The following is a 19,465-nucleotide window of genomic DNA, read 5'->3' on the forward strand; positions in this document are numbered from 1 at the left end:
GAACTCCATATGCTGCAGAGTGGCAAGAAAAAAAAAAAAAAAAAAAGAATGGAGGGGGAGGGAATTTCCATCTCAGCCCGATAGCTCTTGCAAAAGTCCAGGTGGCCAGAAGCAGAGGTGATGATGACAAAACCTACTCACCTGCTACATCCCAATCTCAGTTTCACTCTCTCCCTCCCTCATCCACCACACAGAGCATGTCCCAGTCCCACTCTTCTAGAAGCTGGCAAAGTGAGCAACTGAATGCAATTTATGCCCCACCCCCTTCTCCAAAGTACCTGTTTTTTTTTGTTGGTGGTGGGTTTTTTGTTTGTTTTTTTTAAATGCTTTTTTAAACGCCTCACCTGCGGCATATGGAAGTTCCCAGGCTACAGGTCGATCAAAACTGCCGCTGCCAGCCTACACCACAGCCACAGCAACAAGCAATCTGAGCTGTGTCTGCGACCTATACCACAGCTCATGGCAATGCCAAATCCCTGACCCACTGAGTGAGGCCAGGGATCAAACCCACATCCTCATGGATACTAGTCGGATTTGTTTCTACTGAGCCACAATGGGAATTCCAAAGTACCTGTGTTTTAATGGAAATCTCTGTAAAGCCCAGAAGAATGACTCCAAAGCTATACAGGATCTTCTAAAGCAGTCTTCCCCCTGGCACCTCATCCTCAAAGGACCACACAGGTTAGGGCCATCTACCTTCTTGAGCCTCAATTTCCCCAGCTAAAAAAATGAGCAGCAATATCAGGTCACTTTCAACCCTTTTAACTCTGATGTATGAGGTTTTAGCATTTTGAGATTCTGCAGCCTCCCATGCTGAGTGCACAGGGCCAGCCAGCCCTTGTTAGGAGGAAGCTAGTCTGTGGTTTGGCACCATTGCCCAGCAGGCATTTATTAAATCAGTGGGATGTGGTCCCTGCTGGCCTGGAAAGAGAACATTAAGCTCCAAAAACTTCCTGCAGCAGGCCTCCTTCAGAGTGCTGCTCAGAGGGGTGAGGCACAAAACCATTCAGGACCCTGGCAGTGCGCCAGGATCCTGTTCGCTAGTACTTCTGCCCTGTCTGCACAGAGACCTAGTGACTGGAAACATCTGGAAGACTCTTTAAGCCCTGGGCGACTTCTCTCTCCTTCCTCCGGGGGTGGCTGTCCTTGACCCTGCTAATCCAGGTTGACCTTTGCCAATGCCCCTCCCCGTCCAATCTTCTGCACTTGGTTGGGCAACAACCCTCTAATGAAATCCACATGTATCAAGCTGCTAACAGCTCCTGGAAGGGCTGTGGGATCTCACACCTGCCCTGCATTCATTGAGCCCTAGTAGCAAGGGGAAAGAGGGCTGAGACCCAAGTCTTGCACCTCTGGATCTTACAGTTGACTTGTGGAGAAAGGGAGTAGATAGGAAGAGAGAAACGCCAATGATGAGGACGTGCTAAAGGGGGAGAAGGTAGCTGCAGGTGAGGAATGCACCGGGGAGTGACAGGGCTGCTGAGTGGCCCAGAACCCCTAGGCCTGGGACCCCTCTTGCCAATGACCTCAGTCATGCCAACAACCATGCTGACTCTGGGAGCCAAGACTGAGCTGATACAGAGTTCCCTTGGTGTCTCAGCAGTTAATGAACCTGACTAGGATGCATGAGGATGAGGGATCAATCCCTGGCCTCATTTGGTGGGTTAAGGAGGATCTGGTGTTGCCCTGGGCTGTAGTGTAGTTCGCAGATGCAGCTTGGATCTGGTGTTGCTGTGGCTATGGTGTAGGCCGGCAGTTGCAGCTCCGATTCGACCCCTACCCTGGGAACTTCCATATGCCAAGGTCATGGCCCTGAAAAAAAACCGAGCTGAGAGACTGGGGTATGTGTGTCACTGACCTTGTGGCCCAGGACTGCTTCTCTCTCCTCTCCCTGTTGTGACTAGGCATCTATTCCAATGTTGTTGGGTCTGTATTTTACGAAATATTTACTGGGCACCTCCAACATGTGTGCCCGGAACTGAGGAGAGACAGATTAGCGAGTACACTCGTCCTTCGTTATCCGTGGAATATTGGTTCCTAGACTTGCTGTGGATACCAAATTCCTCAGATGTTCGAGTCCTGCCATCAGTCCTCGGTATCCGAGGATGTGGAGGGCTGATTATATGACAGAGCCAATTCCTCTTCGCCAGTCCTACTTGCTTGTATATCCTGTCTGCTCTAAGTCATAATGTCTCGGGCACACAGGTGAGATGGGGGAGAGGGCCTGGAGCTCTAGAGGCAAGAGAGCTGCCCCGGCAGTGGTGGGGCTCTCCCATCCTGACTCCCTCCATAGTTTCTCTGGGGTGTTGTGCCTACACACAGGATTCCCCCTGGCGAAGGTCGGAACTTGATTCACGCTAGCTTTTCTCCCCACCCAGGGCAAGAGTCCATGCATGAAATAAATACAGCAGGTCAGAAGGAGAGATAAGCTGCTTTGGGTTTATTCATAAAGTACAAGGATGCACTCACTGAGCTTTTTTTTTTTTTTTTTTTTAAACTCCTTCTTTGCCTCCTTTTCCACCCAGCTGAGAGATTTGCTTGCCTGCCTCTGAGAGTCCTCAGGTGATTTTGCTAACCTAGCTGTTCTCAGCTGTGATGAGCCAAAGATCAGCACACCCTTCCCCGGAAGTGAAGGTGGGCTCATCTCAGAAGGCCCTCAAGGATCCTACTGAAGCCAAAGACCCTGCTCTGGTCAGCTCAGGCTGCCATGGAGCAGAGAAACTGGTGTCCTTCTTGGAGCACTGCCTTCATGTCCTTGAACTGAGCCAACTGGCAGGCCTCATCCAGCCCCAGCCAGCGGTAGGCCTGGTGCTCTCGGGAGAGGCGGACCTCCACATCGTAGTCCTTTACTTCCGCCAGCCAGTAGATGACGGTTTTAGGCTTCTCCCAGGCCACATAATTGAGCTCCTTTCTGAAGCCTTCAATGATGGTCAGCTGGCCTGCATCTATGCCTGCTTCCTCCTGAGTCTCCCGCAGGGCTGTTTGCAGGTCACTTTCTCCTGGTTCCACGTGGCCTGGTTAGGAGAGAAGAAGAAGAGGAGGCGGATCTAATCTTCAACAAAGCTGTATTTTCCAGGTCAGGTACTTTAAAGCTGGGCTCTTTGGTAACTTTTCTAGGTGCTGCTAGGCTTTGTCAATAAGCTAACATGGCTAGGACTGGGGTGCAGGGCAGAGAGTGGCTGGCTCTGTGGTGTCTGGGATCCCTCTTCCCCAACCCATCTTCTCTCCAGAGAGTGATGCAGACCGTATATTTGGCAAATCTCATCTGGAATACTGCTCTTCGACGGTGAGAGAGATGGCCCCCCTCTGACCTCTGCTTTCTTATGCTCTGGCGCTCGCCTCATCCCATGTTCTCAGGGAGACCTTTCCCTTGGAGACCTTAATGTGATCTTTCCAAGGAGGGGCAGTCCTTTCTTGCAGGATGGGAGCTAGCTGAAGAGGGAGCACTTGGCCTACAACCCACAGTGAGAGCTTTACACTGTCTGCAGTGGGTCCCTGAAGTCCCAGGGCCAACAGTCTGGCTCCAAACCCTGCACCGCGGCACCAGCAGCTGCTTCCAAGTAGCTATCAAGGCTTTTCCAAATTGTTTCCATCTTTCTAGCTGAGCAAGGCCAGATCCCAGTTTCATAGGGAAAATCCTGATGGGAACCTAGACTAAGGACAAGCTGAGAGCCAGTTCTAAGAAAGTTTGCTGGCAAGACCTAAACCCAAGCAGAAACTGCCAAGAAACTGTTGTAGGAGAATGTGAAGCTCTGCAGACTGAGAGCAGCCCTCGACTTTGCCTGGAGGCCCTCACTTGCCTGCGGGGGGCAGGGGGCGGTGGCAAGAAGGCCTGTGAGGGGTCTGGCAGCCTCAGTCCACACATGGCTCCAGCAAGTTGCTGGGGGTCTCCCGGTTCAGAAGCTCACAGGGGAGCAGGAATTCTGGCTCTGTCCTAACCTCCTCCTCCTCCAGGGCCTCATAGCAGTGCCCCAAGCTGCTCCAGAGCTCCCACAGAAGGCAACTAGGAGTTTGGTCTTAAAAACCCACTTTAGGAGTTCCCATCCTGGCTCATGAATGACTAGTATCCTTGAGGATTCGGCTTCAATCCCTGGCCTTGCTCAGTGGGTTGAGGATCCAGCGTTGCCGTGAGCTGTGGTGTAGGGTCGCAGATGCAGCTCGGATCCCACATGGCTATGGCTGTGGTGTAGGCCAGCAGCAACAGCTTCAATTGGACCCCTAGCCTGGGAACCTCCATATGCCCCGAGTGTGGCCCTAAAAAGACAAAAAATAAAAAATAAAAATAAAAATAATTTTAGCTCATGGCCACTGGAGAATTTTGTCTGTGCAGCACCACATATAGCCATGTACACAAGACAAGTGGGTAATGCATCAGGGGAGGAAGGTAGGAGGGATGATGGCACTGAGAGAGGTGATGCTGATCCAGGATGCACTACCTTCACTCCGAGCTGTGTGGGAGTCTCTGAGCACACGCTGCCCAGCAGCATCTCTCCAGCATTCTGCCCAACAATAGTAACAGGGTAACTTCTCAGAGTTCCCATTGTGGCTCAGTGAGTTAAGAACCCAACTACTATCCATGAGGATGCGGGTTTGATCCCTGGCCTCTCTCAGCGAGTTAAGGGTCCAGTGTTGCCATAACTTGTGGTGTAGGTCAAAGATGCAGCTCGGATCCTGAGTTGCTGCAGTGGAAATGAATTCGACTGGTCTCCATGAGGATTCGGATTCGATCCCTGGCCCCACTCAGTGCATTAAGGATCCGTTGTTGCTGTGAGCTGTGGTACAGGTCGCAGACACAGCTTGGATCTGGCATTGCTGTGGCTGTGGTGTAGGCCCGCAGCTGTGGCTCTGATTTGACCCCTAGCCTGGGAACTTCTATATGCCAAGGTGTGGCCCTAAAAAAAATATATAAAAACCAAAACAAAACAGGGTACCTTCTCCCCCAAGCCTAAGCAGGAAAAAATTCCAAGAGGGCCTTTGAAATCTTTGAGCCAGAGGCAGCAGGCAGCGTGACGCAGGTGATCAGGAGGCAAAGTGTAAATATTCCTATTCATAGTATTTGTGACACTTTTTTTTCCACCTTGTTTCTTCCCAGTGAAATCCAAATGTGCAAATTTTATTTCCTGTTCCCACTGACTTGTTTTCCTCCAACCCTGGAGGCTGTTCACTCCTCCTCCATCCCACTCCCTTTAAAGCCCCTGCTCCCTTCTGTCTGGGGGCTGTTCACTCTATGCTTCTGACCTATAGCCCAGGAATGACTCTACCCCAAGGTCCCCAGTTCCCAGCCCAGTGCCTCTTCTCCTAGCCAGCTGTTCACCGCAGAGGCTGGTGCTCTGGTGAAGGATACATGGTGCTGCCTCTGCCCTAGGGTTCAGTCACAGAGTTCTATTTCCAGTTCTGCTCTGGCCTGGCATGGAGACTTTGTACATAGAAGGGATCAATGAGTTTCCTGGTGGCTCAGCAGGTTAAGGATCCAGCATTGTTACTGCTATGGTGCAGGTTTCATCCCTAGCCTGGGGAACTTCTTCTTTTTTTTCTTTTGTCTTAGGGCCACACCACAGCACATGGAGGAGGTTTCCAGGCTAGGGGTCTAATCGGATCTACAGCTGCCAGCCTACACCACATCTCACAGCAATGCTGGATCCCCAACCCACTGAGCAAGGCCAGGGATTGAACCTGTGTCCTTATGGACACTAATCAGATTCATTTCTGCTGAGCAAAGACAAGAACTCCATAGCCTGGGGAACTTCTGCATGCCACAGCATGGCCAAAAAAAAAAGAGAGAGGGAGAGAGAAAGGATTGAGAGCTCCTGCCCACCCCATCCCTCCTGCTCCACAATCCCTGGGAAGCAGGCCTTGTGGGTGCCTGGTAGGGTGGACATTTCCCCCAAAGCCCACCCCTCTGGCTTCACACCTTTGGGAGGAGTCCAGTGATGAATGCCATTGGAGGCCTGCAGCAGTAGAAACTCAATTGCAGTGTTATCCACCTTGGGAATGAGGCGTCTTCGGAAGATGATCAAACCACATGCTCTCAGGGCCATGGTCTATCTGAAGGTGTAACAAAGATGCAGGAAATTACACAAAATAGGAAGATCTGGACTGGGAGGGGGGCAGCACTCTGGTGCTGGGGACTAGCACAGACTAGCCTACAGTGACCTTATTACCTATAGAAAAAGGCAGCAAGCCGAGGATTAAAGGGGGGAAACCAGGAATCAGAGACAGGCCTTTGTGTGTGACTGTAGCATCCTGCCCCCTGCCTGTTAGTGTGGCTCTTCCCAACTCCTCCAGGTCTCCCCACTAAAACAAGGCTGCTATGTGTACGTAGAGACTGGAACTCTCAGAAACAAACCCGCTGAAACCAGAGAGATGCTGGGAGTGGGACAGATGCAGTACAATGTTATCATCAATCCACAATCCCATTTCTCTCAGCCTCCAACTGGAGTCTCGGGGGCAAACAGATGGCTCAGAGGGACCACTTTGGAAGGGTAGCTTGGTGTACTAAATTTGTTACTGATATTTTTTTTCAGTTTTTTACCTGTTATGGAATGTTATATGATTTAAAATTCAGTTTTTTACCCGTTATGGAAAGTTACATGATTCAAAATTCAAAGTATAAAGCAGCACACGTGGTAAAAGTCTCTTTCCCAACTCATCAGGGGAAAAACAGTAGAGCGGTCAAGAGAGTGGATCTGGAGCTTGGGCTCAGTTTCGGGCTCTGCCACTTATTCACTGTGTGATTAGCTCCCAAGCCTCCATTTCCTCAGCCATAAGACAGGGTAATAATACTTTCCTGTAAACGGTTGCTGTGAGGATTACATGACTTGTGTAAAGTGCTTTAGAACGGTGCCCAGCATGTAATTAGCACACGATAGATTTCAATATGCATAGAAAAAGGTCTGGAAAGATACACACCATTAATACTGTTTTCTGGGGGATGAGATTATGGGGAGACTTTCATTTTCTGCTCCATATATTTCTGTATTATTTGGAAATTTACGGCGAACATTTATTAATTTTATAATCAGAAATACAATAAAGACAGACTTTTTTAGTCCTTCCCATTTATCTTTTTCTCATTTCAGAAAAAAATGTCAACCACAACCACCACCAAAGATAGAAAAGGAATAGGAATATCTAAAGAAGTGGGGAAAAAAAAAATTCATCATCCGAAGAAGGACATGTAATCAAGGTAACAAAAAATAAGAAAGATCCTTTTTTTCCTGCACTCACAGCATATGGAAGTTCCCTGGCTAGGGAATGAACACATGCCACAGTTGTGACCCAAGCCACTGCAGTGACAGTGCTGGATCCTTAATCTGCTGCACCACAAGAGAACTCCAGGAAGAACTTTTACGTAAGGCCCCGCTAAAGAAAAACTTGTGTCAGGAAAAGGTAAGCTGGCAAAGGGAAGGAGGATTGAAAGTGTGTCCTTGTGGAGGGGAGGGCACAGCAAAGGTCCTCCAGTGAGATGGCGGAACTGAGAGAAATGCAGGTGTCTTTTTTTTTTTTTGTCTTTTTGCCATTTCTTGGGCCATTACCGTGGCATATGGAGATTACCAGGCTAGGGGTCTAATCAGAGCTGTAGCCGCCGGCCTACTCCAGAGCCACAGCAACACGGGATCCCAACCATGTCTGTGACCTATATACTACAGCTCACGGCAACGCCGGATCATTAACCCACTAAGCAAGGGCAGGGATCGAACCCGAAACCTCATGGTTCCTAGTCTGATTTGTTAACCACTGCACCACGACGGGAACTCCAAATGCAGGTGTCAAGGCACTGAAAGAGGAGAGGCCAAGTCAACGGGGCCTCATCTGCAAGATTCCAGGGCCAAAGAGCGAGCTGGTGCTTACGATGCACAAAGGATGGCTGAAGTAGGGGCTGATGGTCTCCATGGCCCTCTGGTCACTGCTCAATCAAGATGAGCTTGCATCGGAGTTCCCGTTGTAGCTCAGTGGAAACAAACCCAACTAGAATCCATGAGGATGCAGGTTCAATCCCTGGCCTCACTCAGTGGGTTGGGGATCCAGTGTTGCTGTGAGCTGTGGTGTAGGTCGAAGACAGGGCTCAGATCTGGCATTGCTGTGGCTGTGGTGTAGGCTGGCAGCTGTAGCTCCAATTCAACCCCTACCTAGCCTGGGAACTTCCATATGCCGCAAGTGCAGCCCTAAAAAAAAAAAAAAAAAAAAAAGATGAGCTTGCATTTGTCATAAACTTCATCTGCCAAAGGCATAAAAATCAGACCCAAAATGAAATCTGTTTCAGGGCGATTCTTAAGACTATGGTTCCTTAACCAAAAAACCATACACCCCCACACTGACCTTTCCAAATCTTTCTAAATCTATAGGAGAGTTCTTAAGGATTGGAAATAATCTCAAGGTGAGTTTTTGAAATCGTCTCTGCTCTCATATACTGTTGGTGGAAGAGTAAATTAGCATATCCCCTTATGAGGGCAATTTGGTAAATAATTATCAAAACGTAACAGAAGTTCCCTTGTGGCACAGCAGGTTAAGGATCCAGTGTGGCCACATCTGTAGCGCAAGGTTGCAACTGTGGTACAAGTTTGATCCCTGGCTTGGGAACTTTCAAATGCCTTGGGTGCAGTGAAAAGAAAAATAAGAAAGAAGAGGACGACATAAAATACACATTCCCTTTAGACCCAGGTATTCCATTTCTAGGCACTTTAACATATAGAAATATGTTTATGTGCATTTAAAGATAAACACAAAAAAGGAGTTCCCATTGTGGCTCAGAAAGTTAAGGACCTGACATTGTCTCTATGAAGATGTGGGTTTGATCCCTGGTATCGCTCAGTGGGTTAAGGATCTGGTGTTGCCAAAAGCTGTGGAGTAGGCTGCAAATTCGGCTGGCATCTGGTGTGGCTGTGGTATAAGGCCTTAGCTGCAGCTCTGATTCAACCCTCAGCCTGCAAACTTCCATATGCCACAGGTTCGGCCTTAAAAAAAAAAAAAAGATGCAGGAATAGTTAAATAAGTACAGTACATCTGTATGACGGAATATTATGAAGCCATTTTTAAAAATGAGACAGAGCTAAATGTATTGCTTTGCTTGTAAAAAGATTTTCAGACATACTAAGTGGAAAGAAAATGGCTCTTGTTTTTTTGTTTGTTTTTGTCTTTTAGGGTCGCACCCACAGCATATGGAGGTTCCCAGGGTAGGGGTCAAATCAGAGCTGTAGTCGATGGCCTAAAGTGCAGCCACAGCAACACAGGATCCTTAACCCACTGAGTGAGGCCGGGATTGAACCCACGTCCTCATGGATACTAGTCAGCTACATTAACTGCTGAGCTACAATGGGAACTCCCTAGAATGGCTCTTTTTTTTTTTTTTTTTTTGTCTTTTTAGGGCAGCACCCGCGGCTCATGGAGGTTCCCAGGCTAGGGGTCTAATCCGAGCTGTAGCCGCTGGCCTATGCCACAGCCACAGCAATGCGGGATCCGAGCCACATCTGCAACAAACACCACAGCTCACAGCAACGCCAGATCCTTAACCCACTGATCGAGGCCAGGGATCGAACCTGCAACTTCATCGTTTCTAGTTGGATTCGTTTCCACTACGCCAAGACAGGAACTCCCTAGAATGGCTCTTAACAGTATGTAAAGTATAGTCCTTTTTGATTTTAAAAACTCTTATGTAAACTGGTATCTGGCTTTAATTAAACATGAGTTCTGTTTCCCTGGTCTCCCTATTAATGCTGAGAACTTTCCTTATTCTGGAAGCCAGAAGGAAGTACCCTGACTCCAAAGAGCTGGTGAACAGAGATTTCAAATTACTGGTTCCAGGTTCAGGCAGAAACAGGTAACTGATCCCATGTCCTGTGAAGATGCTAAGAAAGTATTAGCAAGTTAGAGGTGTAGGGCACATTGCCCTGCCTTGGGTAGATCCAAGACTAGAGGGCACAGTGCCTGCCTAGGACAGGAAGCCCCACCGCATTCTTCCACCCCATTGCCCTCACCACATGAGGAAACAAAGATGTCTGGGAGGAAGGCCAAGAAAGAGAGGTCTGGGTGGCCATGTGAAACCACGTGGGGGTCAGGGGGTAACCAGACCAGTATTTTCCTATGGGAAAGGGCCTTAGGCTAGTACACTGGTGCACCCCAGCAAAAATGTATCTCAGAGGTTTCTTCTGTGGTGCAGTGGGTTAAAGATCCAGTGTTGTCTTAGAATTCCCGCTGTGGCTCAGCAGGTTATGAGCCTGACTAGTATCCGTGAAGACACGGGTTCAACCCCTGGCCTCCCTCAGTGGGTTAAGGATCCAGTGTTGCCATGAACTACAATGTAGGTTGTAGACGTGGTTTGGATCTGGGGTGGCTGTGGCTTTGGCCAGCAGCTGCAGCTCTGATTGGACCTCTAACCAGAGAATTTCCATATACCTCAGGTGCAGCCCTAAAAAAATAAAAATAATAAAAGGATCCAGGGTTGTTGTCTCTGCAGTGGCAAGGGTTCGATCCCTGGCCCGTCCTGGAGTTAAGGATCCTTAGCTATGGCCCAGATTTGATCCCTGGCCCAGGTACAGCCAAAAAAAAAAAAAAGTATCTGAATAGATATTAGTGTTCAGAGGTGACCACATCTAAGAACCAGACTGACCAATGGTTCATCTCAATAGGACCAGAAGTTCGCTTTCTTTTTTTTGTTTGTTTTTTTTTTTTTTGTCTTTTTGTCATTTCTGTGGCCGCTCTCTTGGCATATGGAGGTTCCCAGGCGAGGGGTTGAATCAGAGCTGTAGCCGCCGGCCAACACCAGAGCCACAGCAACTCGGTATCCGAGCCACGTCTGCAACCTACACCACAGCTCACGGCAACGCCAGGTCCTTAACCCAGTGAGCAAGGCCAGGGATCGAACCCGCAACTTCATCGTTCCTAGTCGGATTTGTTAACCACTGCGCCACGACGGGAACTCCAAGATGTTCACTTTCTACCTATGCTCTGGACCTATGGAGAGGTCAGCTGTTCTAGAAAGGCAGAGCTCCTATCTGCCCTTCCATTGCTTGGCTTGAGCCAGCTGTCCTCTAAAATTTCTCTCTGCTTCCCCATATGTGCAATTTCCTCCTCATCCTTTCAGAGGCAACTCAGATGGCACATCTTTGGTGAAGCCTTCCAGCTTCCAATCACTCCATCTTCTGGGCCTTTACCATGGCTCGAATAACCTTCTACTGTAGGGTTTGATCAGAGAAGCAGAACACTGTGAGCAACAGAAAATTAAGAATGTTGTCGAGGGACTAGACCTTGTACAATTATGGAAGCTAATGGAGAAAGCTAGGCAATTCTGTCGCCTTTGAATCTGGTGTTAGGCCCGAAGTTTCTATAGGTCGGTGAGGCAAGCAGTTGGGAAGGAAAGCTGGCTGAGAAGTGGAGCAGAGCAAGGCAAACTGGAACCTATGAGAACACACCGACTTCTGTTCACTGTCTCCAGGCTCATCAACTTGCAGGAGGCTTGCAAGGAGAAGGTCTCTGCCACAGAGGTGAACATACAACCAGCCCAGGCCTCGGAGGTCAGCCAGCAGGTCAATCTCAAAAGGTATGCTCTGCCACCATGTCCTTTATCCTGGTCTGTCCTTCACAGTACTGGCTGCTACTTCACTTCATTTTCCAAATCACGCACAGAATTTTCTTGAATTCAGCTCTAATCTGAAACCATACAGGAAGGGAATCCTGGGAAATTCGGTTCCAGCTTAGCTAAATGGACTCAGTACAAAGCCACCACAAGTGTGCACACCTAGTGTGGTAAATCTGTCTATACCTCTGGCAGGTAAGAGCCAGACTATGAGGTGTCTCCTGGGACCCAGCACAGCAGCTCTCAACAGATGTTCATTGACTCACCAGAACTGTCTGCCTACATCCCACTCAAACAAATGCTCAGGGTACGGTCTGGGACTTTGGGAAATAGCCCAGTGTTTTCCTGAAGAGTGCCATTTACATAAAAGTCAATGAAGCCATTGTGCTATTGTTGGAGGTTTTCTGTTTTTTTGGAGACCACGGAGCTGAAACGGTGTTGTGGTTTGAAAGTAGCCAGATTTCTCTTTCTCTCTCCCCTCCCCACCCCAAGACTCTGACTGGATTCAAACCTTCAAACCTCAGGGGGTTAAAGAACACAGCATCCAATATGCAAATATGCCTGCAGCCAGGATTGCGGAGGTGAGAACTCCAGGCTGACAGCAGGCAATTCACACTTCAGAAAAGTGGCAGAGTGCCTTAGGTGGTTAAAAAAAAAAACCTGAACAAGAAAACCCTCAATGTCATCAGAAGGTTCCAGAAGCTAAGGAAAAGCACTGTTGGCTTTCTTTATATATACAATTCCCTCACAGCCCAGGAGGTTCAGGACCTAGGTGCCAAAAAATAATTCACAGATAAATAGGTACGCTGATGTGTTGTGCTCCAATATTTTCATCGAATTAATCACAGCGCTATTACAAGCACAGCTCAACCCCCAAAGCCTTCACAAATGTATCTTTAGATAAAGAGCTCCCCAAATCCTCCCCCAACTTGTTCCTCATAGTTTAAAATCCCTTCAGCAAAAAAGCATTTCATTCCACCACATTATCAGTTAAGCATCTACTCTGTGCAAGGTTCTTTATTATTATTATTATTATTTGCTATTTTAGGGCCACACCCATGGCACATGGAGGTTCCCAGGCTAGGAGTTGAATTGGAGCCATAGCCACTGGCCTATGCCACAACCACAGCAACTCGGGATCCAAGCGGTGTCTGCAACTGACACCACAGCTCATAGCAATGCTGGATCCTTAACCCACTGAGTGAGGCCAGGGATGGAACCCGAATCCTTATGGATCCTAGTAGGGTTTGTTAACCGCTGAGCCATGAAGGGAACTCCTGTGCAAGGTTCTTCACGTGTATCTTTTCTAATGCTCAAGACAACTCTTCACAATGAGCATTATTATCTCCGGTTTACAATGAGGAAACTGAGATTCAAAAAGGTTAAAATACTTGCCCAAAGGCACAGCTGGCCTGTGAATGGTGGGATTTTAATCCAAGGAAATCTAACTCCAGAGTTAACATATGTTTTTCTTTATATAGCTTTGCTTACCATGAAAGAGCAGGTACTAGGGCACAAACGGCCCTGAGAGAGGACATGAAAATGATTTATAAAATCAATTCTGGGAATTTTCTTGTGGCTCAGAGTATTAAGGATCTGGTGGCCGAAAAAGAAAAAACCACTTTCGGGGTTCCCATTGTGGCTCAGTGGTTAACAAACCTGACTAGTATCCATGAGGATGCAGGTTCGATCCCTGGCCTCGATCAGTGGGTTAAGGATCTGGCGTTGCTGTGAGCTGTGGTGTAGGTTGCAGACATAGCTTGGATCTGGTGTGGCTACAGCTGTGGTGCAGACCAGCAGCTTCAGCTGCGATTTAATCCTTAGCCTGGAAACTTCCATATGCCACAGGTGCAGCCCTAAAAAGACCAAAAAAAAAAAAAAAAAAGAAAAAAAGAAAAATCACTTTTGGTCCCAAAATTCAATTCCCGATTTTTTTTTTTTTTTAATGGCCACACCTTTGGCATATGTAAGTTTCCCAGGCCAGAGATCAGATCCAAGCCACACACACACACAAGCACCTAAGTTAGGGCCCCCGTGTCCCAGAAGTCTGCCCAGGCCATTCCACTGCAAGAAGGAAGGCCAATTTTGCCTGCCCACAAGCTGCTCTGTAACTGAGCAGCTTTCTTTCCCCTCCCACTTCAGAATGGTCTTTTGTTTTTTTGTTTGTTTATTTGTTTTGGTCTTTTCTAGGGCTGAACCCGTGGCATATGGAGGTTCCCAGGCTAGGGGTCTAATTGGAGCTGCAGCCGCCAGCCTATACCACAGCCACAGCAACACGGGATCCAAGCCACATCTACAACCTACACCACAGCTCACGGAAACGCCGGATCCTTAACCCACTGAGCGAGGCCAGGGATCGAACCCGCAACCTCATGGTTCCTAGTCGGAGTTGTTAACCACTAAGCCATGATGGGAACTCCCGGTCTTTTCTTCAATTCTCCACTAAGCCATGAAGGGAACTCCCTTCTTCCCTTTCAAAGGAGTGGACAAATGAGGCACCCATCGTTGAATAAAGCTCTCTCTTATAACAACAACAGAAAGAGAAAAAATTTAAAATGGCAGAAAAGGAAACAACAAAGCCCCCAACTACCATAAACTGAACAAACTGAGACAAAGAAAATCTCCCTCAACTGTACCTTTCCCTGGATATCTGCCACTCTCTTGTCTCAGTGACCAAGCTGCTGAGTCATCTTGCTATCTTTGCTATTTGGCAAGGGAGGAAAAAGGAGATTTCACCTGTAAGGACATGAATATTGGTTTCCAGGATGAGGCCAAAGTCAGACAAGGTTGGGACAAAAATCATTTCCAGTGAAGGGGATCTGTTAAGTGGCCTATTAGTGCCACCTGCTGTACAATTCTGGAAAGCAAACAAGGCGAATTCTAATATAGCCTGGAGGGATTTTGTCATCTAATGTCTGTTGAGTGTGTCCTATGAAACAGGCAGTTTGACAGGGCTGAAGAGTAGATAGGAAGCTGAATACTAGCGCAAGTGGAAGATATTTAGACAAGTTCCCAGTGTGTCCTGTGCACCATAAGGGTATATGTAAAATGTAGAGGTAGCAAAGGAGAGATTATCTTTAGGTCAAGGGGTATCCCATAAGGATTTTGAGGGATGGCTAGGAGTTTACCAGGCAGAATAAAAGTGACAAGATGCACCCGAGGCCAAGGGAGGAGTGGAGCAAAGACCCTCAAGCACAAGATGACATTCCACTGATGAACAGTTTAGTTTCTATTCTGCAGGCAATGAGGAGCCTTTGACTGGTTTTAAGGCTATAATACGGTCATCTTGACATTTTACTTTCTGGCAGCAGGAAAGTGGAGAATTAGAAGATTGAAGCCAAGGAAACCAAGATCAATAGCCCAGATGACAAATGATATAAAGAGTTAAGACAGAGGCAGTGAGAAAGGAGAGGAAGGGATGAATATGAGATCTTAAAGAGAAAATCAACACTATTTGATGTTTCATTGTCTAATGGAGATAGGTATTTGGTTTGAGAGACTAGGTAGAAGAGAAGTAGGAGTTGGGGAGTTCCCACTGTGGTACAATGGGATTGCCAGCATCTTGGGAGTGCTGGGACACAGGTTCGATCCCTGGCCTGGCACAGTAGGTTAAGGATCTTGTGTTGCCACAGGGGTGGCTTAGGTCATGACAGTGGCTCAGATCTGATCCCTGACCCAGGAATTCCGTATGCCCTGGGGTGGCCAAAACTGAAAAAAAAAAGGAGTAGGAGTTGCAGTCATGGCTCAGTGGTAACAAACCCGACTAGTATCCATGAGGATGAGGATGTAGGTTTAATCCCTGGCCCTGCTCAGTGGGTGAAGGATCCGGTGTTGCCAGGAGCTGTGGTGTAGGTTGCAGATTGGGCTCAGATCCTGTGTGGCTTGTGGCTACGGTGTAGGCCAGCAGCTGCATCTCTGATTTGACCTCTAGCCTAGGAACTTCCATATGCTGCAGGTACGGCCCTAAAAAACAACGACAATGACAACAAAAAGCAGGAGTAGAATGTAAGCAATTCTGTTTGGGACAAGTTGAATTTGAAGAGCATCTCTTCCTTTCCCAAGGTTGAAATTTCCTTGGGAGAAGAAAAGAGAAAGATATTTCTCCCACTGTAGGCACCTCTGCAGCCCACCTTCATCCAAAATCCCTATGGTATACCCCTTGACCTAAAGTCTGCCTGTATATCTGATATTCCATTCATCCTCTTTCCATTAGAAATGGCATGGCACAACACAGAAATGCATGGTTGGCTTTGCAGTGAGAAATATTTAGCTCCCTAACTTAACAGTGTGTTACTTTTGAGCAAAATACTTAAGTTCTCTAGTCCTCACTTTCCTCATTTATAAAATGAGCAAATGAAAACCTACTGTTCACAATTGTTGGGTTTTTTGGTTTTGATTTTTTTAGGGCTGCATCCGTGGCATACGGAGGTTCCCAGGCTAGGGATCCAATCGGAGCTACATGTGCTGGCCACACCCACAGGCACAGCAATGCGGGATCCAGGCCGCATCTGTGACCTACACCACAAACATGTCAATGCAGTATCCTTAACCTGCTGAGCAAGGCCAGGGATCGAACCTGCAATCTCAGCCTAGCCGGATTAGTTTCCGCTGCACAACAGGAACTCCCTATCACGGCTGTTGTAGAATTTGAAATAAATTGGAGGGTCTGACATATCAGAAGTACTGAATATGAGTCACTCTTATTCCTGTATCACAAAAGGTCATCAGAAAGCTTCTCTATGTTATGTTTTAATGGCATGCTCTCTACTCTTATTGACAGCTGAATCAAGACACGGCTTTTCATATTTTTTGCAAAAGTGCCAGTGCTTATAGTTCCCTTTGTGGCTCAGCAGGTTACAAACCCAACTGGTATCCATAAGGATGTGGGTTTGATCCCTGGCCTCCATCAGTGGGTTAAGGATATGGCATTGCTGCAAACTGCGGCATAGGTCGAAGATGTAGCTTGGATCTTGTGTTGCCATGGCTGTGGCGTGGGCTCCAGCTGAGGCTCCAATTCAACCCCTGGCAGGGGAAATTCTTTATATATGCTGCAGGTGCGGCCAAAAAAAAAGTGCAGGTGAACACACTCTTCATCACACCATGTATATCCCTTATGTATAAGGTCCCATAAGATAAATTCCTTTTAATATAAGTACCAAGAAGAAATTTCACTCTTTTGAAGAATGGGTTGTTTCCTTAATTATTAGGTATTTAACTGTCCAGTTTTGAACTAAATTGGGTACTCATTTACAATAAATCTAATGGCCCCATCAGCTAGTATATTTTCTTGTTTCTCTTATGAAGATAATAGCTACCACTTTTTGAAGAATTAGTACTTGTCAGGCACTGAGCCAAGTGCTTTGCCTTCATTATTTCACTTAATCTTCACCACAACCCTACATGGAGCTACTGTCAGTTTTCCGGAGAGCTAAAAGGAAACTATAGCTCAGAGGTATGTCTGGATAGTGACTTAAAAGTTGATCTGCGGAGTTCCCGTCGTGGCTCAGCGGTTAACGAGTTTGACTAGCATCCATGAGGATTCAGGTTTGATCCCTGGCCTTGCTCAGCGGGTTAAGAATCCCGCGTTGCCCTAAGGTGTAGTTTAAGTGGCAGATGCGGCTCAGATCTGGCATTGCAGTGCTTGTGGTGTAGGCCTGGCAGCTACAGCTCCGATTGGGCCCCTAGCCTGGGAATCTCTACATGCCGCAGCTGCGGCCCTAAAAAGCAAAAAAAAAAAAAAAAAGTAGATCTGCCTATCTCCCAACATCACCGTTCCCAACCTCGCTCTATACTAGCTACATTTGGCTATTCCATTGCATTGAGTTTTAATTTTAATTTACCATTTTATTTTAATCTGCCATTTATATGTGTATACGTAGGTATTCGAACATATATATTTTTTTTCCTTAGGAAATATAACAAATACACAGAGCACAAAACAGGCCACAAGGGAAAAAGGAAGTTTTCTGTTCTATTTTGTTTTGGCTGTGCCCTTTGGCATATGAAAATTTCGGGCTGGAGATGAAACCCGCGCCACAGCAGCGACCCAAGCCTCTGCAGTAACAAAGTCAGATCCTTAACCCGCTGCGCCACAAAAAAACTCCAGGAAGTTATGTTTTAGGTAGTGGGACTCTCGGGTGACTTTACTTCTGCTATAATTACAATATTATCCATTCAATAAATGAAGTAATTAGAAAATATAAAACCTCTTTTGGAAAGTAGGCAGGGTTTAAAGGGTAACAACAAAGTTAAAACTGAGGTCCAGGGAGGAGAAGGTATGGCGCTCGGATCGCTGGGCCCTAAACACAGAACTCTGGGATTCTGAAGACCCACTCGATCACCATTTGCATGAGGGTAAGCAAGGCTCGCGGGGCCATTGATCTCTCCCTTCTCCCTGCGCATATAGGAAAACTGAGATCCTGCGAACGGCGGGGGCCTGGCCTGCACACGCCACACCGTCAGCTTGGAGGAGAGCACGTCCATCTTTGACCGTGCAGCGACAAGGAAGTTACTCAGCTGCAGGCTCTCATTGCCCTGAGCCTCAGTTTCTCCGCGGAGAACTAAAGCCAAGGATCCCTCTCTAAGGCTACTCACCCGAAGCAGAAAAAGGCAGAAGGCGGGCCCTGGACAGACACTGGGGTGCACCCACCAATCCGGAGAGCTCGGCTGCGCTCTGGGCAACCAACAGCTCTGGGGCAAAAAGATCTGCACCCGCCTCAAAGGCTCCGGTGTTCTCTTTCAGAACATCGCGAGACTTTCACTTACGCGGAACCATTGGTTGAAAAGCGGAACTTGAGGGATACGCCCACTGCTTCATCGGGTCCCTGATTGGTCTTCTAGAGGAGAGGGCGGCTCACGTTCCCGAGTACCCTGGATGCCCATTGGTGGAATGTGCGGGACTGCCGGCGCGCGGGCGTCGGCGCGGGCGTTCGAACCAGCGCTTGGCGGCGTTGCCATAGGGATGCGGCCTGGCCGCAGTCTCAAGCTCCGGAGCTGACAGTGCGCGTCGGTCGCCCGCCTCGGGGCTCTCGCCTTTCGGTGTTGTCTTCTCTTGTCCTCAGACAGGGTTGACCGAGGAGGAATTTGGAAGCCTCCGAGGTGAGAAATGGCGAGGGAACACCGGGGCGGGGTGGCCTGGTCGGGAGCCTTGGTGCCTGCCCCGCGGGAGAAGGTCCGCAGGGCGCCCGCCGAGCGCGTGAGGAGGCGGGTGGTTGCAAGGGAACCGGGGATTGGCTTCTCTCGGGTGTCCGAACGTCCAGCGAACTCGCCTTTTTCCCGGCTTCTCCTGTGAAGCCTTTTCTGAGTCCTCTTGCTTTGAACACTTAACCCTAACTGGAACCTCTCTTAGAGTATTTTTGTCCCGCCTTAGGTTATTTGTGTACTTCCGCGAACCCTAGTTTCCTCTCTTGTCCCATCTAATTCAGAGGTCTTTGAGGCAAGGCAAGCAACTTTACACATGTAGATTTTTCAAGAAATATTTGTTGAGTTAAATTTAATTCCCCTCAGATAGGTTGAATTCCTCTCTATTCCCTGCCGCATTTTTCCTTCCATACAGAGATTATTTTTTATTTTTATGGGTATAGGGGAAGACATCGTAATCTCATATTCAGCAGAACCTGAAAGTTCACGGTTGGCCTTTCCACTCTTTGCGAAAGGGAAGACTTTTGCATTACTTGCTACAATTCTTCCTTTCCATCTTGTGGTTTTTAGTCTTGGTCTCCCAGTGTATTTTATCAGACTTTCTATTAGCCTTTATTTAAAAAAAAAAAAAAAAAAACCATTCTGGAGTTCCCGTTGTGGCTCAGTGGTTAACGAATCAGACTAGGAACCATAAGGTTGCGTGTTTGATCCCTGGCCTTGCTCAGTGGGTTAAGGATCTGGCATTGTCGTGAG

General features: G+C 47.8%; 2 protein-coding genes across 3 annotated transcripts in view; one reads left to right on the forward strand and one right to left on the reverse strand.

Moving 5' to 3' along the window:
* Positions 1 to 2,425: 2,425 nt before the first annotated feature.
* On the reverse strand, positions 2,426 to 18,294 carry NUDT2 (nudix hydrolase 2). Its single transcript, XM_047754476.1, has 3 exons — positions 18,167 to 18,294; positions 5,912 to 6,045; positions 2,426 to 3,014 (listed from the first exon to the last, which is right to left on the reverse strand). Exons 2-3 carry the CDS (start codon positions 6,036 to 6,038, stop codon positions 2,698 to 2,700), a joined length of 444 nt encoding a protein of 147 aa, XP_047610432.1. The 5' UTR covers positions 6,039 to 6,045; positions 18,167 to 18,294; the 3' UTR covers positions 2,426 to 2,697.
* The window catches only part of KIF24 (kinesin family member 24), a 79,733-nt gene continuing 78,526 nt past the window's right edge, over positions 18,259 to 19,465 (forward strand). For both annotated transcript variants that reach the window (XM_047754470.1, XM_047754471.1), the window contains exon 1: positions 18,259 to 18,670. The gene's annotated coding sequence lies outside the window, so the exon portion shown is untranslated. The remainder of the gene's footprint in view (positions 18,671 to 19,465) is intronic.

Source organism: Phacochoerus africanus, chromosome 12 (assembly GCF_016906955.1).
Source record: "Phacochoerus africanus isolate WHEZ1 chromosome 12, ROS_Pafr_v1, whole genome shotgun sequence".
NCBI lineage: Eukaryota > Metazoa > Chordata > Mammalia > Artiodactyla > Suidae > Phacochoerus > Phacochoerus africanus.

Excerpts from the sequence above, each read along its gene's own strand:
- NUDT2 (XM_047754476.1), bottom strand. The coding sequence starts at position 6,038 with ATGGCCCTGAGAGCATGTGGTTTGATCATCTTCCGAAGACGCCTCATT. Across the intron at positions 3,015-5,911 it reads TCACTGGACTCCTCCCAAAG|GCCACGTGGAACCAGGAGAA; the intron begins GTGTGAAGCCAG and ends TCTCCTAACCAG.